The sequence below is a fragment of the Rutidosis leptorrhynchoides genome, chromosome 3 (assembly GCF_046630445.1).
Source record: "Rutidosis leptorrhynchoides isolate AG116_Rl617_1_P2 chromosome 3, CSIRO_AGI_Rlap_v1, whole genome shotgun sequence".
Classification (NCBI taxonomy): domain Eukaryota; kingdom Viridiplantae; phylum Streptophyta; class Magnoliopsida; order Asterales; family Asteraceae; genus Rutidosis; species Rutidosis leptorrhynchoides.
This window is the reverse complement of record NC_092335.1, coordinates 531,798,353-531,815,577: the sequence shown is the minus strand read 5'-3', so window position 1 is coordinate 531,815,577 and position 17,225 is coordinate 531,798,353. Positions and strand designations below refer to the sequence as shown.

The 17,225-nt window shown below is 34.4% G+C and overlaps 3 protein-coding genes across 3 annotated transcripts; all 3 read left to right on the top strand.

Moving 5' to 3' along the window:
- Positions 1-1,057: 1,057 nt before the first annotated feature.
- LOC139901944 (receptor-like protein kinase FERONIA) lies at positions 1,058-2,887 on the top strand. The gene is made up of 3 exons (XM_071884606.1): positions 1,058-1,233; positions 1,445-2,088; positions 2,371-2,887. The coding sequence occupies exons 1-3, from the start codon at positions 1,058-1,060 to the stop codon at positions 2,718-2,720; spliced, it is 1,170 nt and encodes a 389-aa protein (XP_071740707.1). The 3' UTR covers positions 2,721-2,887.
- An 861-nt stretch (positions 2,888-3,748) lies between these two features.
- On the top strand, positions 3,749-4,303 carry LOC139901943 (probable serine/threonine-protein kinase PBL23). Its single transcript, XM_071884605.1, has one exon. It carries the CDS (start codon positions 3,749-3,751, stop codon positions 4,301-4,303), a length of 555 nt encoding a protein of 184 aa, XP_071740706.1.
- Positions 4,304-13,863: 9,560 nt separating this feature from the next.
- LOC139901941 (uncharacterized) lies at positions 13,864-15,752 on the top strand. Its single transcript, XM_071884604.1, has 2 exons — positions 13,864-14,345; positions 14,435-15,752. The coding sequence occupies exon 2, from the start codon at positions 15,015-15,017 to the stop codon at positions 15,750-15,752; it is 738 nt and encodes a 245-aa protein (XP_071740705.1). The 5' UTR covers positions 13,864-14,345; positions 14,435-15,014.
- Positions 15,753-17,225: the final 1,473 nt, after the last annotated feature.

The following is a 17,225-nucleotide window of genomic DNA, read 5'->3' as shown; positions in this document are numbered from 1 at the left end:
TATTTCGTGGTTAACGATGATTTCGTTGAAGCGCAACTCGAATCGAACTAAAAGGTATAACCCGTGATAGATTTAAATGTTATTTTAAATTAACAATATATGTGTATCTCCGCGTTTCGCTATGGAATTGTCGACTTTTAAAAATTTAACGCAAAATCAACGTGTATGAAAAGTACCTCAAATATTTAGCGTTTTTTTAAAAAGGATCCGTTTTGCGTATAGTTAGTGACGTTGTGTTCGTAAAATTATTTCGAATTTAACGATGATGCCAGAAAAATTTAACTCGTTGCGAGCAAGAAGATATGACCTGTTGAATACTTGGGTAGAGTTTATTTAAGATTTCTTATGAAAATGTTGATTTGACACTTTACCCCCTGTTTGGAGGGCCGGTTTTAATGTTTGAACAGAAGTGGTGGGGGGGGGGGGTTGGTGGGGTTTGGCAAAGTGAAAGTTAGTAAAAAAAAGCAAAATGATAAAAATACCCCTGATACTATTCGTTATATTTGTCTAATAGTTAATATGATAATTAACAATTTTAAGTTTTCAAAATTAATAACTTCCCAAATCAAAATAACACTCCCTACATCAAAACAAAAAAACCTCATATATTTATGTAAAAACTAAATTAAGATACAAACTAAAGTAGGCATGAAATTAGAGTGGGGAGAATTAAGCCGTTACAAAAGACACATAAATGGTATAATCTGAACCACATATTTTTCATGCCAATTTAAAAACACTTATTATCCCTTTCATTGATTTAATCTGAACCACATCTTTTGTATCCTCCCTTCCCCACTCTCAAAAAATACATTCAAAAATCAGAGTAATGAAATTTCCCTTCCATTAGAACAGTTGACTTGAAACTTTCCGTTTAAATCTTAATTGATTGATTCTAACAATAATTGATTCTAATAGTTGACCTGAAACCACAACCTTTGTATCCTTCTTCTCCACAATTAAACACCATTCAATCACAGAGTCCTGAATTTCTTTTCCTTTCCATTACAAAAGTTGACCTGAAATTTCCTTTGAAGTTCTATTGGATTCCACAATCATGGATCCATTCATGAAGGATTTTGAACATCTTAAAATCGATCTCGAAAAGATAAAATTAGCCACACGAAACTTTGATAAAACCCAAGTTATCGGGTCAGGTGGTTTCGGTAAGGTGTACAAAGCAGAAATTAAAAAGCGATCCCGAGTTCTGGAAAGAAGTCTTGTGTATTCCCAGTACTATTCGCATAAAAATCTCATATCTCTCAGTGGTTTCTACTGCATGGCTTATTTGAATGGTGTCACACAAAAAAATTTACACTTTCCACTAGTGTCACTAATTAAAAAGCGAAATTTTTCCACTACATTGCGTATTTCAGTAGTGTCCCATGCTACCACTGAGCATATACTAGGTCCGCCACTGATGATAAGTTTTTTTATCCTATAGATGGAAAGAAGTGATCAATGAACCTCATGTGTTTTTTTACCAATTTAAATTGCAGTACTCTAGTATACAAGGGTCATTGACATCATCTTACAAGAGTTTCACACTTGAAGAAATAAAAAGGGCAACCAACGGATTCTCGGATCAAAATATATTAGGAGAAGGGGCATTTGGGAAAGTCTTCCGTGGCAACATCTCTGGAACCACGTACGACGGACTAGTTGCGGTGAAGCGATTGAACGAATGCTCCAAACAAGGACAAGTTGAATTCCAGAAGGAAATTGAACTATTATCTGCCTGCAATCATCCTAACATAATTTCTTTAATCGGATGTTGTAATGAAGGATCTGAAAAAATTATCGTATACGACTTCATGAAAAAAGGCTCACTTTATGATTGTGTTTACATACACAAAGAACAAGCACCTCGATTGAGTGTTGAGCAACGCCTTGAAATCTGCATAGGTGTGGCTAAAGGTATAAGTTACCTTCATTATGGGAGCCAGAATAATATCATTCATAGTGACCTAAAGACTGACAACATTTTATTAGATGCTGATTTGGTTCCAAAGATATCAGACTTTGGATTATCTAGAACTCGTGTTGCAGGCCCATCAAGTTCAGATGTAGTTACGAATACTACAAAAGGTATATATCGTCACCATCATCGTGTCTCAAAATTTTGACTACTCTATTATTAAAAGCATGAGATTTACGAAGAGTGGAGTATTTTTACGCTAATATACATGGCCTAAATGGGTTATCTCGTGACTGTCTGCGACCCTTTCCTGGTCATCCAAGATATGCTTTTAGTGATGTTTGAACCTGAAAAATCTTATTACAGGACCCAACCACCAGGCTATCTTTGAATAGTTTGATTACTTTTTTCTTACTTAAAGTCAAAAATCTGAAAAAGAATTATATTGACAGGTACCGAAGGATATATAGCTCCTGAATGTTACGAGCCCAACTACAAAGTAAGTAGAAAAGCAGATGTATACGCTTTTGGTGTGGTGTTGTTGGAAGTTTTATGCGAGAGGCCACCGTGGGAGAGACTACTTATGTTGGCACTTCCATACATTTGGAGAAGAGAATTTCCAAAAATTGCCCCTGAATATGTTACAATGAATATCTCACCAGGATGTTCACGAGTATGTGTATATATTTTAAAGGATTGCTTGGACAATAACCCTGATAATCGTCCTACCATTAATCAAGTTGTCGATAACCTTGAATCAGCATCGAAACTGCAAAAACAAGAAAGCCAAGCTAATAGTTAGCAGAGTCCGGTATATAGTTTAGGATTAACTAGTCTTTGATAACCTTGTATTAGTATCGGTGTAATAAGTTCAGACCAGAAATAATAAATAACTCCAGAATGATGATATATTTTTATCCTGTGATTGGCAAGAAGTGATCAATGAATCTCAAAATTGCTGTTTTTTCTTTAAAATGCAGTACTCTAGTATTCAAGGGTCATTCACATCATCTTACAAGAGTTTCACATATGAAGAGATAAGATTACAATGTAATTATTTTTTTTTTTTTTTTTTTTTTTTTTTTTGGTTCCATTGAAAGGTGATTTCGTCATGAATTTTTGTAACTGGGTTAGGTAGTTAATCAATTGGGTCCATAAAAAAGCTGAAGAATGGGTCCTATTTAGACCAACATGAAGCCTAACAAATATATATAAAGTCCAACGGATCCTTAATGGGTTTTAACTGGTCTTTGATAGATTCTAAAAATATTATTCTCTAGAGTTTTTACAAGTTTAATTAGACCCATTTAGACTTGACCCATGTAAACCCGACCTGGTTTACCCATCTAAAAGTCTGACCCATTCAGGTCTCGACCCAACTTGCTCCGTTTGTTAGGTATAATCATGAGACACTATTCTTTCATTATGTCGATACGTATATATAATCAGATAAAACAACCAAAACACTGACCAACCATCCCATGGTTCATGATAAGATCAGATTTATTTAGATCAGTAAAAAATTATACTTGATCTTGATTTAATCTGAACCACATCTTTTGTATCCTCTTCTCCAATCTCAAACACTACCATTCAATCAGAGAGTATTAAAATCTCCCTTCTTCTATTACAACAGTTGACCTGAAACTTTCCGTTTAATTCTTAATTGATTGATTATAACAATAATTGATTCTAGCAGTTGACCTGAAACCACAACTTTTGTATCCTTCTTCTCCACAATTAAACACCATTCAATCACAGAGTCCTGAATTTCCTTTCCTTTCCATTACAACAGTTGACCTGAAATTTTCCGTTTAAACCTTAACAATAATGGATCCATTCATGAAGGAGTTTGAACATCTTATGATCGAACTCGAAAACATAAAATTAGCGACGAGCAACTTTAATCAAACCCAAGTTATCGGGTCCGGTGGTTTCAGTAAGGTGTACAAAGCAGAAGTGTCTCATTATAGAGGAAGAAGTCTTGTTGCTGTGAAGCGTCTAGATCGTAAATTCGGGCAAGGAGATCCCGAGTTCTGGAAAGAAGTAATGATGCTTTCACATTACTCGCATAAAAATCTCATCTCTCTCCTTGGATTTTGTAACGAGGCTGATGAGAAGGTTTTGGTTTACGAGTACGCATCTAATGGAAGCCTCGATCGCCATTTAAGTAGCAAAGCTCTCACATGGTCTCGACGTATTAAGATATGTCTTGATGCTGCAAGGGGACTAAGCTACCTACACGATGACAACGGCGTGCATCAGAGAGTTCTTCATCGAGATATAAAAAGCGCAAACATCTTGTTGGATGACGAATGGAATGCGAAAGTTGCCGACATGGGACTCTCCAAAGTAGGACCCGCAAATCAGCAATACACTTGTTAACACCTATTGTGACAATCGCTCCAAATCCATATGGACGAACACGTCATTCATCGATTTCATTGCGAGGTATTTGACCTCTATATGATATGTTTTGTAAACATTGCATTCTTTTGAAAAGGCACACCATAAATGAATATTTAAATCAAAGGTTTTCGACATTTGATGATTTCTACATATATACAATCACCGTAAATAATAGTTTACAATAGTACTTCCATTGACAATGCAGTCAAAATAAGATACACGATGATGATTTGGTGAATGCAACGTTTCCTTGATAAACATGTCATGTAAGACTCCATGCACATAGCTTGTCTAACATATAAGCAAACAGCGGAAGACTCCTAGGGAACCTGAGAATAAACATGCTAACAAGTGTCAACACAAAGGTTGGTGAGTTCATAGTTTTAATGTTTTGCATAATCTGTACATAAAGATGGATCACAAGATTTCAGTTGTTCCATCCAGAAACGTTTATCAAAATATTCTACAAGATTGAGCACCCTGGTAACTAAACTTTAACGTTATAATAAGTACCCCTGTTTTAACATACATGCAACCAACATGTACAATACACGCAATCCAACGTGTACTAAACTCAAATAGCATACGTCTGTTTTATAGTTCAGGCTAGAGTCTCTATACCTGGAACAGACGGGGATGTCAAGCCCTATGGATCCATATACTACTACTCGCGCCCACCAGTTCTTATAACTGGTAGTTACTAGTTACCAAAGCTAAGGGATTTTCGTTTCAAACTCAGTGTAGAATTTAGTATGTACTTGTATCCATTGCGTTTAAAATAAAGTGCATGTATTCTCAGCCCAAAAATATATATTGCAAAAGCAATTAAAAAGGGAGCAAATGAAACTCACACATATAAATATTGTATATCGGTTAATAAAGCATTTGCATGTATTCTCAGCCCAAAAATGTAGAGAGTAAAAGGGATCTTATGAAACTCACCTTAGCAGCACATAAGGTCATTCACCAAAATGAAACTCGGATTACCAAATAACAGTAGATCTCAACCAATATTGAGATTTAATATTGTAGGAAATTACGTAGACGCAACAGAGATGATAAACACTAGGTTTGATTCACAAATATACCCCCGAATATTACCCATAACCTCTTTGACAATAACCCATAATTTCCTTAGCTCTAGCTTGCTCGAAAACCCGTTTCGAAATCATTTGGACATCCCTCCGTCGTGATATTATATATATATATTATTATTTTTGTATCGTAAAAATAATAATACTAATACTATTAATAATAAGATTAATAATAATAATCTTAATAATAATAATAATAATAATAATAATAATAATAATAATAATAATAATAATAATAATAATAATAATAATAATAATAATAATAATAATAATAATAATAATTATTATTATTATTATAATTATAATAATTATAAATAATAAATTAAATAAATAACATAAGTAATACGGAGTAATATAAAGTGTGAGAAAACTGAACCAGAATCGTGCAATTTATAGAACTTTTTCTGAAAAAGCACCCCATGCGATCGCATGGGATTTGTGCTTCAAGGCCATGCGATCGCATGGCCCTCTGATCCAGCTCACAAACTTTTGTTTTCTTGTTTGTCGACATATTATTTAAATATATATAATATATTTAATTTATATAATTAATTATATATTATATTAAATTCATGTGCATAGTTGACCTGTAATTTTCGTTCCGATGACTCGTACGTTGTTACTCAACTTATGTCCCGGTTTCGGTTTCTCAAATGCATTTTCGTACACTTAGAAAACTTGCATTTTACGTTTCGTGACACGTACCTTTGTCAAAATATAGCCTTAAATTATCCATAAACTATATCACTCAAAGTATATCTTAATCTTTCGAGTGTTTTGATCATTTACTTCTATAAATCATTGTCTCGTTATTTATTAATATAATAGTATTTATCAAACGTTTCATAACCAAGTTAATATCTATTCTCAATATTTTTAAACACGTTTTAAAATATACGTCGCAAGTTATTCATACAATTAATATTCCAACTTATCATATATATTCAAATAAATATTTAAACCAATAAGTTTAATGTACGGTATTAAACAATTAATACATTGTTACGTTTTCGAGTTATAGTATATATATATATATGTATCTATATACATATAATTGTTCGCGAATTGTCAAGAATAACCGAAAGGTATTTGAATATATGAAAGTAGTTCAAAAATTTTGAGATTCAGTTTACAGACTTTGCTTATCGTGTCGGAAATGTTAATCATACAAAGATTAAGTTTAAATTTAGTCAGAAATTTCCGGGTCATCACAGTACCTACCCGTTAAAGAAATTTTGTCCCGAAATTTGAGTGAGGTCGTCATGACTAACAATAAAAATGTTTTCATGCTGTATATGAGTCGATAAATAGAGTTTTATCACTGTTTGAATAATATGGATAAAACAATCCAATTACTCGAAGCGTATGAGAGAAGTTATCATAATATAGTGAAATAGAGATTCGTCTTATCTTTTGACGTAGTAACGATTGGTTTTCGAAATTTAAGGAATAGAAAATCTTCATAATAAGATTTGATTCTTCAAAATTTAAGGAAATTATGATTTCCTTTGATTAAATGCGTAATCTGCCTCGATTGTTATGTCTGATATTTCGCTATAAATTAACTACTTCCGTTTCATTATTTTCACCACTCCTACATCTTCTTCCTCATTTCATACTTCAAAAGATTGTGAAATGCTTCATCCAGTTCTGATTCTTGATATACTTTTAACTTTCATATCTGTCATTCTTCTTTTTCATCTACCACCAAAAGAAGTTATTTTCTTCTACTATTACCTTGGGGTTATAGTGTTTTTCATTCTCTCGTGTCTTTATATTGCTATACGCATTGATATACACGGTTTGTAATTTCGGGGTTGTTATCGGGCTTTATATTCTCCATTATATTTCAGAGCTTCATGCTTTTGTTTTCTCTTCCCGACCTTAAGTCAAGCGGATAATGGTCCAGAATTCGTAGGTATGAAGTTTCAGATGAACATAACTAATGTTCTAAGAAAGAAATGGTAATAGCACAATCTGACTTGTCAAATTACCAGAATACCTAAAAAAAGACCGAATCATTAAGAAAATATTTTCTTGATATTTTTAGAGATTATATAGAATGAAAGAGTTATGTAACATGGTTCATGATGAGGGTATGATATGTGAACCTTTATCACGTTCCATTAGAAACTCAGCATGACTTACTGTAATATAATCACGTTGATCAAGTGTCATTATATTATATTAACTCATGCTTCAATTCCCAACATTACTTCAAAACATTTATATTTTAAACTTGAAAGTTTCAGAATTTAAAAACTAAAATAGTTTCTTTTATGGTGTAACACAGATATCGTAAAGAGAAAATTGATTTTCGATAAGAATGATTATGAAATTATCTCCAGAAATATGGAGGATATTTATAATGAAAGATACGATGATATCTTAGAATTTCTAATATCAGAGGATGATGAAGAATATTGTCCGCAAGGGTTTAGATTCGGAAGCAAGGTATTCATTAATGGCTTCAACGGATACTGAATCATTTGGATTCTTTGAAGACAGGTTTCGTCCTTGTGATTTATCCACAGCCTCTTTCATACTTTGCACAATTCGTTTTCCAGTTTCAAACTTTCTCTTTTTCTCAGCTTTACCACCATACTATTCTTTATCATCAAACTTTTGACTGTTAAGGTCGTTTACAGTTTTTGCTGCTTCATCAACATTTTTCCAAAATTCGGAGAACTAGTTTCGTAGTTTGGGGTGTTTTTCGGAAACTTCAAATTCGAAGTATGTAAGTCCAAGAGGTAGACGTTATATGTACACATATAACTGTTGGCGTAGACGTGCTACAAGCTTTCAAAATACTGATTGCTAATTCCTGATAGTTGGTATGGCAATTGCCGTTACAAGATGTGGATGAGTACATGATACGGTTTCAATAAGTATAAGGATTTTTCGGAAGGTCAAAGATCAATGAAGTTGTTGGTAAATTTACTACTAATGTGGTGGAACATGAAAGGTTCCCCAGTAACAAAAACGTATATGCCAAAGTTACAAGTCTGAAAGGTCGTCGTTGACTGGTTGAACGGTTGATAATACTGGATACTTTTGGAAAGGAATTGCAAGGTTATTTTCAGTAATAACAATGCTAAAGGATCTTTCACATTTTTGAAGTCAAAGTATAGCTTTGAAAGATGTAGAGATCTAAGAATGATGTCACCCGTTAAATCTTGACTTGGATTCTGATCCGTCAATATCAGAATATGTAATTGAATTTGTATGGAAACGATTGTATATCGCTGTGAGCATAGTTAATAATTTTTGAATCAAATTTGAAGAATGTACAGTGTAACATATTAATTGTGAACTTAAATATTTCCCGAGAATTACCTACCCGTTAAAGATTTCACAAGTAATATTTTGTACAAAAGAATTTTTATTACCGTCTTTATGAAAATATATGTATGTATATTTTCTTCAGATGTAATACAGATTTGATGAGTTAATATCATATTAAGCTCATTTGATTTTTGACTTGAATTAGAAATGAATAAAACATTAAAGATTTAATAATCTTTACGGAGTATTTCACTAATGTAATCAATACTCAGTTTTATTGATATTTTCTCAGTGAATCATGTTGGTGCTCATGGAACTCTTGCTAACTTCGCAAGGTACGAATGATGTTTTCTAGAAAGTTTCGAATACATCGAAGATGAAAGTATAAAATCAACCATATAATTGAATAATATACTTAGTTTATTATGAAATGGAATTCATTGAGTTGGAAACAGAGATTGTAGTTAACGATGGTTAAGTCATTAACGAAGTATGTACATCATAGCATATTAGTAATATGAATTAACCGAGTAGTACCTACAAGTTAAGATTCACATGTAATAACTTGGTACGAAAAGATTTATTTTGATTTCAAAATTCATATATATTAAATATACATAAAATTTCTTCAGGGGAAATGAGTTAATACTTCATCGGTTATTGTTGCTGGTATTTCTTGGTAACTACGGTGCGTATGACGTTGATGCTCGAGGAACAGATTGTGAAGTTGAGGTTTGCGATGCGGATGTTGTTGGTGGTGGTAATGGTACTGTTGGTGTTGTTGTCGGTGGTACTGTTGATGCCGGTGATGCTGCTGGTGCTTGTAACCTTTGCACCATATTCTCCAAAGCCACTACCCGAGCGCGAAGCTCGTTGACTTCTTCTACTACACCGGGATGATTGGCGGTTCGGACGAGCGGATGAATAAGATCCAGAATTTGAGAGAGTATATGATCATGACGAGATATTCTGGAGATGAGAGAGAAAATGGTATTACGAACAGGTTCGCCGGTAAGTGCTTCAGGTTCTTCGCCAAGAGGGCAATGTGGTGGATGGAAGGGATCGCCTTCTTCTTGTCTCCAATAATTAAGTAGGCTACGAACCCATCCCCAATTCATCCAGAATAGATGATGGCTAATTGGTTGATCCATTTCAGTTACACTTTCTTCAGAGTTCAGGAGAATATCCATATCGGAATAGCTGTCGGAATTTAAGGAATTTGAACTAGATACGGGATCCATCTTGTATAATTAGATAGATGATTTTTGATATGAAATAGATTATAGAATTTAGTTTGGTATTCTTCAATATATAATTTACATACGTATATATAATACCAAATTCCATAAATCACGGAGAAATTTTCGGAAGATGTCAGGAAAAGTTTACAGTAACAGATACGCTAAGATATGAATTTTTGTCTATACACTATTTATGAAATCAATGTAGTAAAACGTGTCTAGACTTAAGAATGATAAGCATGTAATTTTCGACAAGAAATAATAAGCAAAACTTTTAACATGCAGACACGGTCGAAGTCCAGACTTACTAATGCATCTTAACAACTATCAGTTAGACACATTCATGCAAGACCTAGTTCGCTAGGACCAACGCTCTGATACCAACTGTGACGATTGCTCCAAATCCATATGGACGAACACGTCATTCATCGATTTCATTGCGAGGTATTTGACCTCTATATGATATGTTTTGTAAACATTGCATTCTTTTGAAAAGGCACACCATAAATGAATATTTAAATCAAAGGTTTTCGACATTTGATGATTTCTACATATATACAATCACCGTAAATAATAGTTTACAATAGTACTTCCATTGATAATGCAGTCAAAATAAGATACACGGTGATGATTTGGTGAATGCAACGTTTCCTTGATAAACATGCCATGTAAGACTCCATGCACATAGCTTGTATAACATATAAGCAAACAGCGGAAGACTCCTAGGGAACCTGAGAATAAACATGCTAACAAGTGTCAACACAAAGGTTGGTGAGTTCATAGTTTTAATGTTTTGCATAATCTGTACATAAAGATGGATCACAAGATTTCAGTTGTTTCATCCAGAAACGTTTATCAAAATATTCTACAAGATTGAGCACCCTGGTAACTAAACTTTAACGTTATAATAAGTACCCCTGTTTTAACATACATGCAACCAACATGTACAATACACGCAATCCAACGTGTACTAAACTCAAATAGCATACGTCTGTTTTATAGTTCAGGCTAGAGTCTCTATACCTGGAACAGACGGGGATGTCAAGCCCTATGGATCCATATACTACTACTCGCGCCCACCAGTTCTTATAACTGGTAGTTACTAGTTACCAAAGCTAAGGGATTTTCGGTTCAAACTCAGTGTAGAATTTAGTATGTACTTGTATCCATTGCGTTTAAAATAAAGTGCATGTATTCTCAGCCCAAAAATATATATTGCAAAAGCAATTAAAAAGGGAGCAAATGAAACTCACACATATAAATATTGTATATCGGTTAATAAAGCATTTGCATGTATTCTCAGCCCAAAAATGTAGAGAGTAAAAGGGATCTTATGAAACTCACCTTAGCAGCACATAAGGTCATTCACCAAAATGAAACTCGGATTACCAAATAACCGTAGATCTCAACCAATATTGAGATTTAATATTGTAGGAAATTACGTAGATGCAACAGAGATGATAAACACTAGGTTTGATTCACAAATATACCCCCGAATATTACCCATAACCTCTTTGACAATAACCCATAATTTCCTTAGCTCTAGCCTGCTCGAAAACCCGTTTCGAAATCATTTGGACATCCCTCCGTCGTGATATTATATATATATATATTATTATTTTTGTATCGTAAAAATAATAATACAAATACTATTAATAATAAGATTAATAATAATAATCTTAATATTAATAATAATAATAATAATAATAATAATAATAATAATAATAATAATTATTATTATAATAATTATAAATAATAAATTAAATAAATAACATAAGTAATACAGAGTAATATAAAGTGTGAGAAAACTGAACCAGAATCGTGCAATTTATAGAACTTTTTCTGAAAAAGCACCCCATGCGATCGCATGGGATTTGTGCTTCAAGGCCATGCGATCGCATGGCCCTCTGATCCAGCTCACAAACTTTTGTTTTCTTGTTTGTCGACATATTATTTAAATATATATAATATATTTAATTTATATAATTAATTATATATTATATTAAATTCATGTGCATAGTTGACCTGTAATTTTCGTTCCGATGACTCGTACGTTGTTACTCAACTTATGTCCCGGTTTCGATTTCTCAAATGCATTTTCGTACACTTAGAAAACTTGAATTTTACGTTTCGTGACACGTACCTTTGTCAAAATATAGCCTTAAATTATCCATAAACTATATCACTCAAAGTATATCTTAATCTTTTGAGTGTTTTGGTCATTTACTTCTATAAATCATTGTCTCGTTATTTATTAATATAATAGTATTTATCAAATGTTTCATAACCAAGTTAATATCTATTCTCAATATTTTTAAACACGTTTTAAAATATACGTCGCAAGTTATTCATACAATTAATATTCCAACTTATCATATATATTCAAATAAATATTTAAACCAATAAGTTTAATGTACGGTATTAAACAATTAATACATTGTTACGTTTTCGAGTTATAGTATATATATATATATATATATATATATATATATATATATATATATATATATATATATATATATATATATATATATATATATGTATCTATATACATATAATTATTCGCGAATTGTCAACAACAACCGAAAGGTATTTGAATATATGAAAGTAGTTCAAAAATTTTGAGATTCAGTTTACAGACTTTGCTTATCGTGTCGGAAATGTTAATCATACAAAGATTAAGTTTAAATTTAGTCAGAAATTTCCGGGTCATCACACCTATTTCCTTATGATGTAAGGCTTAGTGTGTCAATAAGATACTAGAAGTAATCTAGCTTTAGGAGGGCGGAGTGTTGCCGATTGATTTTTACCCTCGGGAAATAATCCCTGCAGACCCGGTTCACAAGTGTAGAAACTTGTGAGGTGGCTTAATCAATCTGTCGTCCGTAGAGTGTAAAAGTGCTAGCCGGATGACTTCTAGTGAGAGAAAGTAGAGAGAGAAAGAGAAGTGAAGTCTCAGCTCTCAAAGTTGTCAGAATGTCTGAACTGTGTGAAATGACGACTCAAGGGGTCTATTTATAGTGTCAGATCCACCAGATTGTTTGGGGACACGTGTCAGATGATGATACGTTCTGTTATTCGTGATCCGAAATTTATGCTGAAAGTGCCGTTCTCCGGCGAGGGCTTTCACGCTAGGCGGCCTTCAGGACTTACGCATGACGGAGCAGCCTGCACAACGGAGAACGCTGGACGGTTAACTCCACAAAACTGTTGTTTCCAGCCTTCCTGATGCTACTTTTAGGAAACCATTATGCCTTTTATGCGTGTATTCGATAGGATACACCATTAAGTCCCCCCAGTTTAATGACTTAAGCATTTGAAAATTGATTAAGTTGTTAAACTTGGAATAACGCATGCCAACCAAGTCTTCACGTTTTCCTTTTGCATTGGGAAGCACATCACAGGCATTAAATGATAGGCAAATTTTACTGACATTGTGATGATTGCTTTTTGCACAGCTAAAATATCGCACACGCCTCTAGCTATAAAAGGACTTTTCGATGTACTCACCTTTTTATATTGTCCTTACACGTGTGTGGCTGAAAACAAAACCCCCAAAATCACCACTGATTACAACTGTTATATCTTTTTGCTTTTTAACCACCATAAACCCTAACCGATCATTTACTTTTACAACTTCCTTCTACAGTATTCATCTTCTTCCATCAATACCTTCGTTACTTCCTGTTTCATTTAGAACATTAATGGCAGCCATAAAGGATGTTGCAGCTATTCCCAGCTGAGTAAATGAGAGATATTTAAGCGAGCTACTGCAACATTTTCCTAGATTAGCTGGTGTTGAACCAGTGATTCCTGCAATTAATGCCAGAGCCTGCTCACCACCCCCTGGCAAGGTTGCTATTTATGGCCATTCAATCTTCAATTTTTGCTTATGTCTGCCATTTACACCATTCTTCTTAGAAGTTTGCAAGTTTTATGGTGTTGCTGTTGGTCAATTCGAACCAGCATCAATTCGAAAGATTTTGATTTTTGAAATGTATTGTCACGCAAGGAGCATTGAGCCATCCATTCGGATATTTTGCCATTTGGTACGTATAGCACGCCATGAAAATGGTTGGTTCACATTCAATAAAGTTCATGGGTTTTTGAAACCTGCACTTGATCATCCTGGCGATAACTGGTATGCTTCATTTATCTTTATTAATGAAGATGCAATTGATAAACAATACTCAGCTACTCGAGTATGGCGCAAATACTCGCATACCGTATCTGTTACCTTTCCAAAACTCGTTACCAAGGAAAACCTTTTGTTTAAGAAGATTAAGGCTGAACAAATCAATGATATTAAATATGGGGAACACATGCTTTCGCTGACATCCGTAAGCCAAGATTGGGATATCTCACAAGGTTATGCCTGTGTTCTTGCTGGGAAAAAGAGTAAGCATTTACTTTTGCTACATATGCTTAAATAAAATGTTCTTCTTTATTTATCCATTTAATCACTGTGAGTTTTTAATTTTTTGCAGAAATTACTTCGCTTACCGCCATGCGGTCATCGGTTTATTCGCATCTTACCTTTACTACCGAGAAAATTATTGATGATACCCCCAAAACAGATGTAATGAGGGAGGATGAAGATGAAGAAGAAGAAGAATAAGACATAGGTATGAATCGAGTTGCCTCTAGAGAACGTCGTACCTCGGGTAATGAAAATGACAACACTGAATTATGCAAAATTCCATACCAAAACCTGTACTTGTTTTCTTGCATACCCAGTACTGGTGGATTTTATAATCCAAACCCTTCCTTATACTTTATGCCACCTTTGAAATGTTGTGAAGCATATTGGAACTCTTTTATAAATAACAATTTCCCTTTATCTCTAACAGCTAGTGCAGCACATCAAGACACTACATTAACAACTCTTCCGCCTTCCGCCAAGAGGAGAAGAACTGGTCAAATTCCTCCGTCATCCGCTCAACAAGGAGCTGGCCCTAGTTCTTCTCAACAACAAATTACGCTTCCCAATCTTGACACAAACATGCTTTCCTCCCTTTTAAAAGGACCACCACATTCGTACGAAGATTTCATGATTTTCTGAATGCCATGGTGTGCCCTTCACTAGCCCAATTCTTTAGCAATTTATCTGATGCAGATGCCAAGAAAGTTAAGGCACAAAGTATCATTCTGAACATTGCTTCTGGTCTAAATGATCTTCAGCGCCGATCAGACTTGCAAAACAATGAAGTCACTACAAATAAGGAGCTATCTGCTAAAAAAGAGAAAGTGGCCAGGACTGAACGAATAGCCACAGAGATAAAGAGGGAATACGAGACAATGAAGAGGCATTATGAGAATTGCAACAATCAGAGGGTAGAATATAAGGAGCAAGTCAAAGAACTATCTTTCAGAGAAAAGCAGCATTTGAGCAAAATTGATGAACTAGTAAAGGAGAACGAAAAAATGCTTGAGCAAAATAACATGTTGAAAGAACAGCTTAAAGCCAAAGAGGAGAACGAAAGACGAATGATAACTGGCATTCATGCGCTTGTAGAGCGTATCTTTAACTGTCAGGCATTATCTCACAGAATCCGTGAGTTTGTCCGCCTTGCCAAATCAGTTGAACGGTTAAATTTTTTCAATTTTATGAAGAGAAAACTACCAGAACTTCCAAATCCTCTGCCTGAGGTAATCACATCAAAGATTAATGAAAATGCCATTTTAGAAGCTGATGCAGCCGGTGCCTCAATAGAAAATATGAGGTTTTTTGATCTTGAAAATCTTTGTAAAAGGCCAGATGTAACAATAGATGATGTATTGAATTATACTCCACAGGATGAATGAAACACTATGTTGTTATACATCTGCTTTTTCATAACACTTAATATTGCACTTGGTTATGTATATTAGAAATATATACAGTAACTTAGTAAGATTGTTGTAATGAACAATGCTCAAGATATTGAGATTGTACTCTGCAATCATTATAGTTATGAATATCAAAATCATATTCTCCGTCATACGCCTTCCGTCATGAAACTCATGAGAAAAAATTACGAATTACTTTCACCTTTAAATATTTTGCTGGACACTATGATCCGTTTTTCGTTTTGCTCTGCATTTTGTGTATATAAGTTGTGTCATGACATTTTTTGTAGATTCGTTTCATCGCTTCGATGCTTTAGTGAGTTCTACATGTCTCACTATCGATACAACCATTTTGAGTATGATTGTACTTCTACCACCGAAAGGGTTTCTTTCTTTCTGCGGGTAAAGATGACACACAGCTATGTGACACCTGGGCTAAAAAATCCTTGGCCGGATAAAATTTGTGAAAAATATTGCCATAAGAATAATTGCTATTATTCATATTCTTAAAGAAACTTTTACATTTATGACTATATCTCATGCATTTGACAGTTGATCAAGCTGTCCATGCATATAGTGCTACGCATAAAATTTCTTTAAATTCATTGCATTCCAAGCTCTTTCATATTGCTCGCCGGAAGGCGCAGCAAGCATGTATGATCCATTCTGATTTACTTTCGTGACCTTATAAGGTCCTTCCCATTTTGGGGCTAGCTTTCCAAATTTGATTTGCCTGCTTGCCTCATTATCACATAGTACTAAATCACCTACTTCAAACTGCACATGCTGCACTTTCTTGTTATAATATTTTGCCATTTTATGCTTGTGATCTGCTTGCCGTATGGCGGCCATCAACCTTCTTTCCTCCAACAAGTTGAGATTCTCCCTTAACGCCTCAGAATTAGCCTCAACATCAAATGCCATAATGCGTTGCGTTGGCACACATATTTCAGCCAGTATCACTGCCTCTGTTCCATACACCGGACTGAAAGGTGTTTCCCCCGTGCTCCGCTTTGGCGTCGTCCGGTGTGCCCACAATACATTTGGCAGCTCATCCACCCATCCAGTTTGACTTAGACCTAACCGTGCCTTAATGCCAGCAACGATTTCCTTGTTGGTAACCTCCACTTATCCGTTCGCTTGAGGATGAGCAACAGATGTAAAATTTTGCTTTATGCCCAGTTCTTCACACCAACTCCGAAATAGATTTTCTGCAAATTGCTTGCCGTTATCGCTGACTATTTCATTTGGCACCCCATAACGGCATACAATATCATGCCAAACAAACTTTTTGACATTTTCTCCTGTGATTATTGCTAAAGCCTTTGCTTCAACTCATTTCGTGAAAAAATCGATCGCTACCACCAAGAACATAGCATTACCAGTGCTCCTATTGAATGGCCCCACAATATCAATAGCCCATTTACAGAACGGCCAAGCGGATGACAC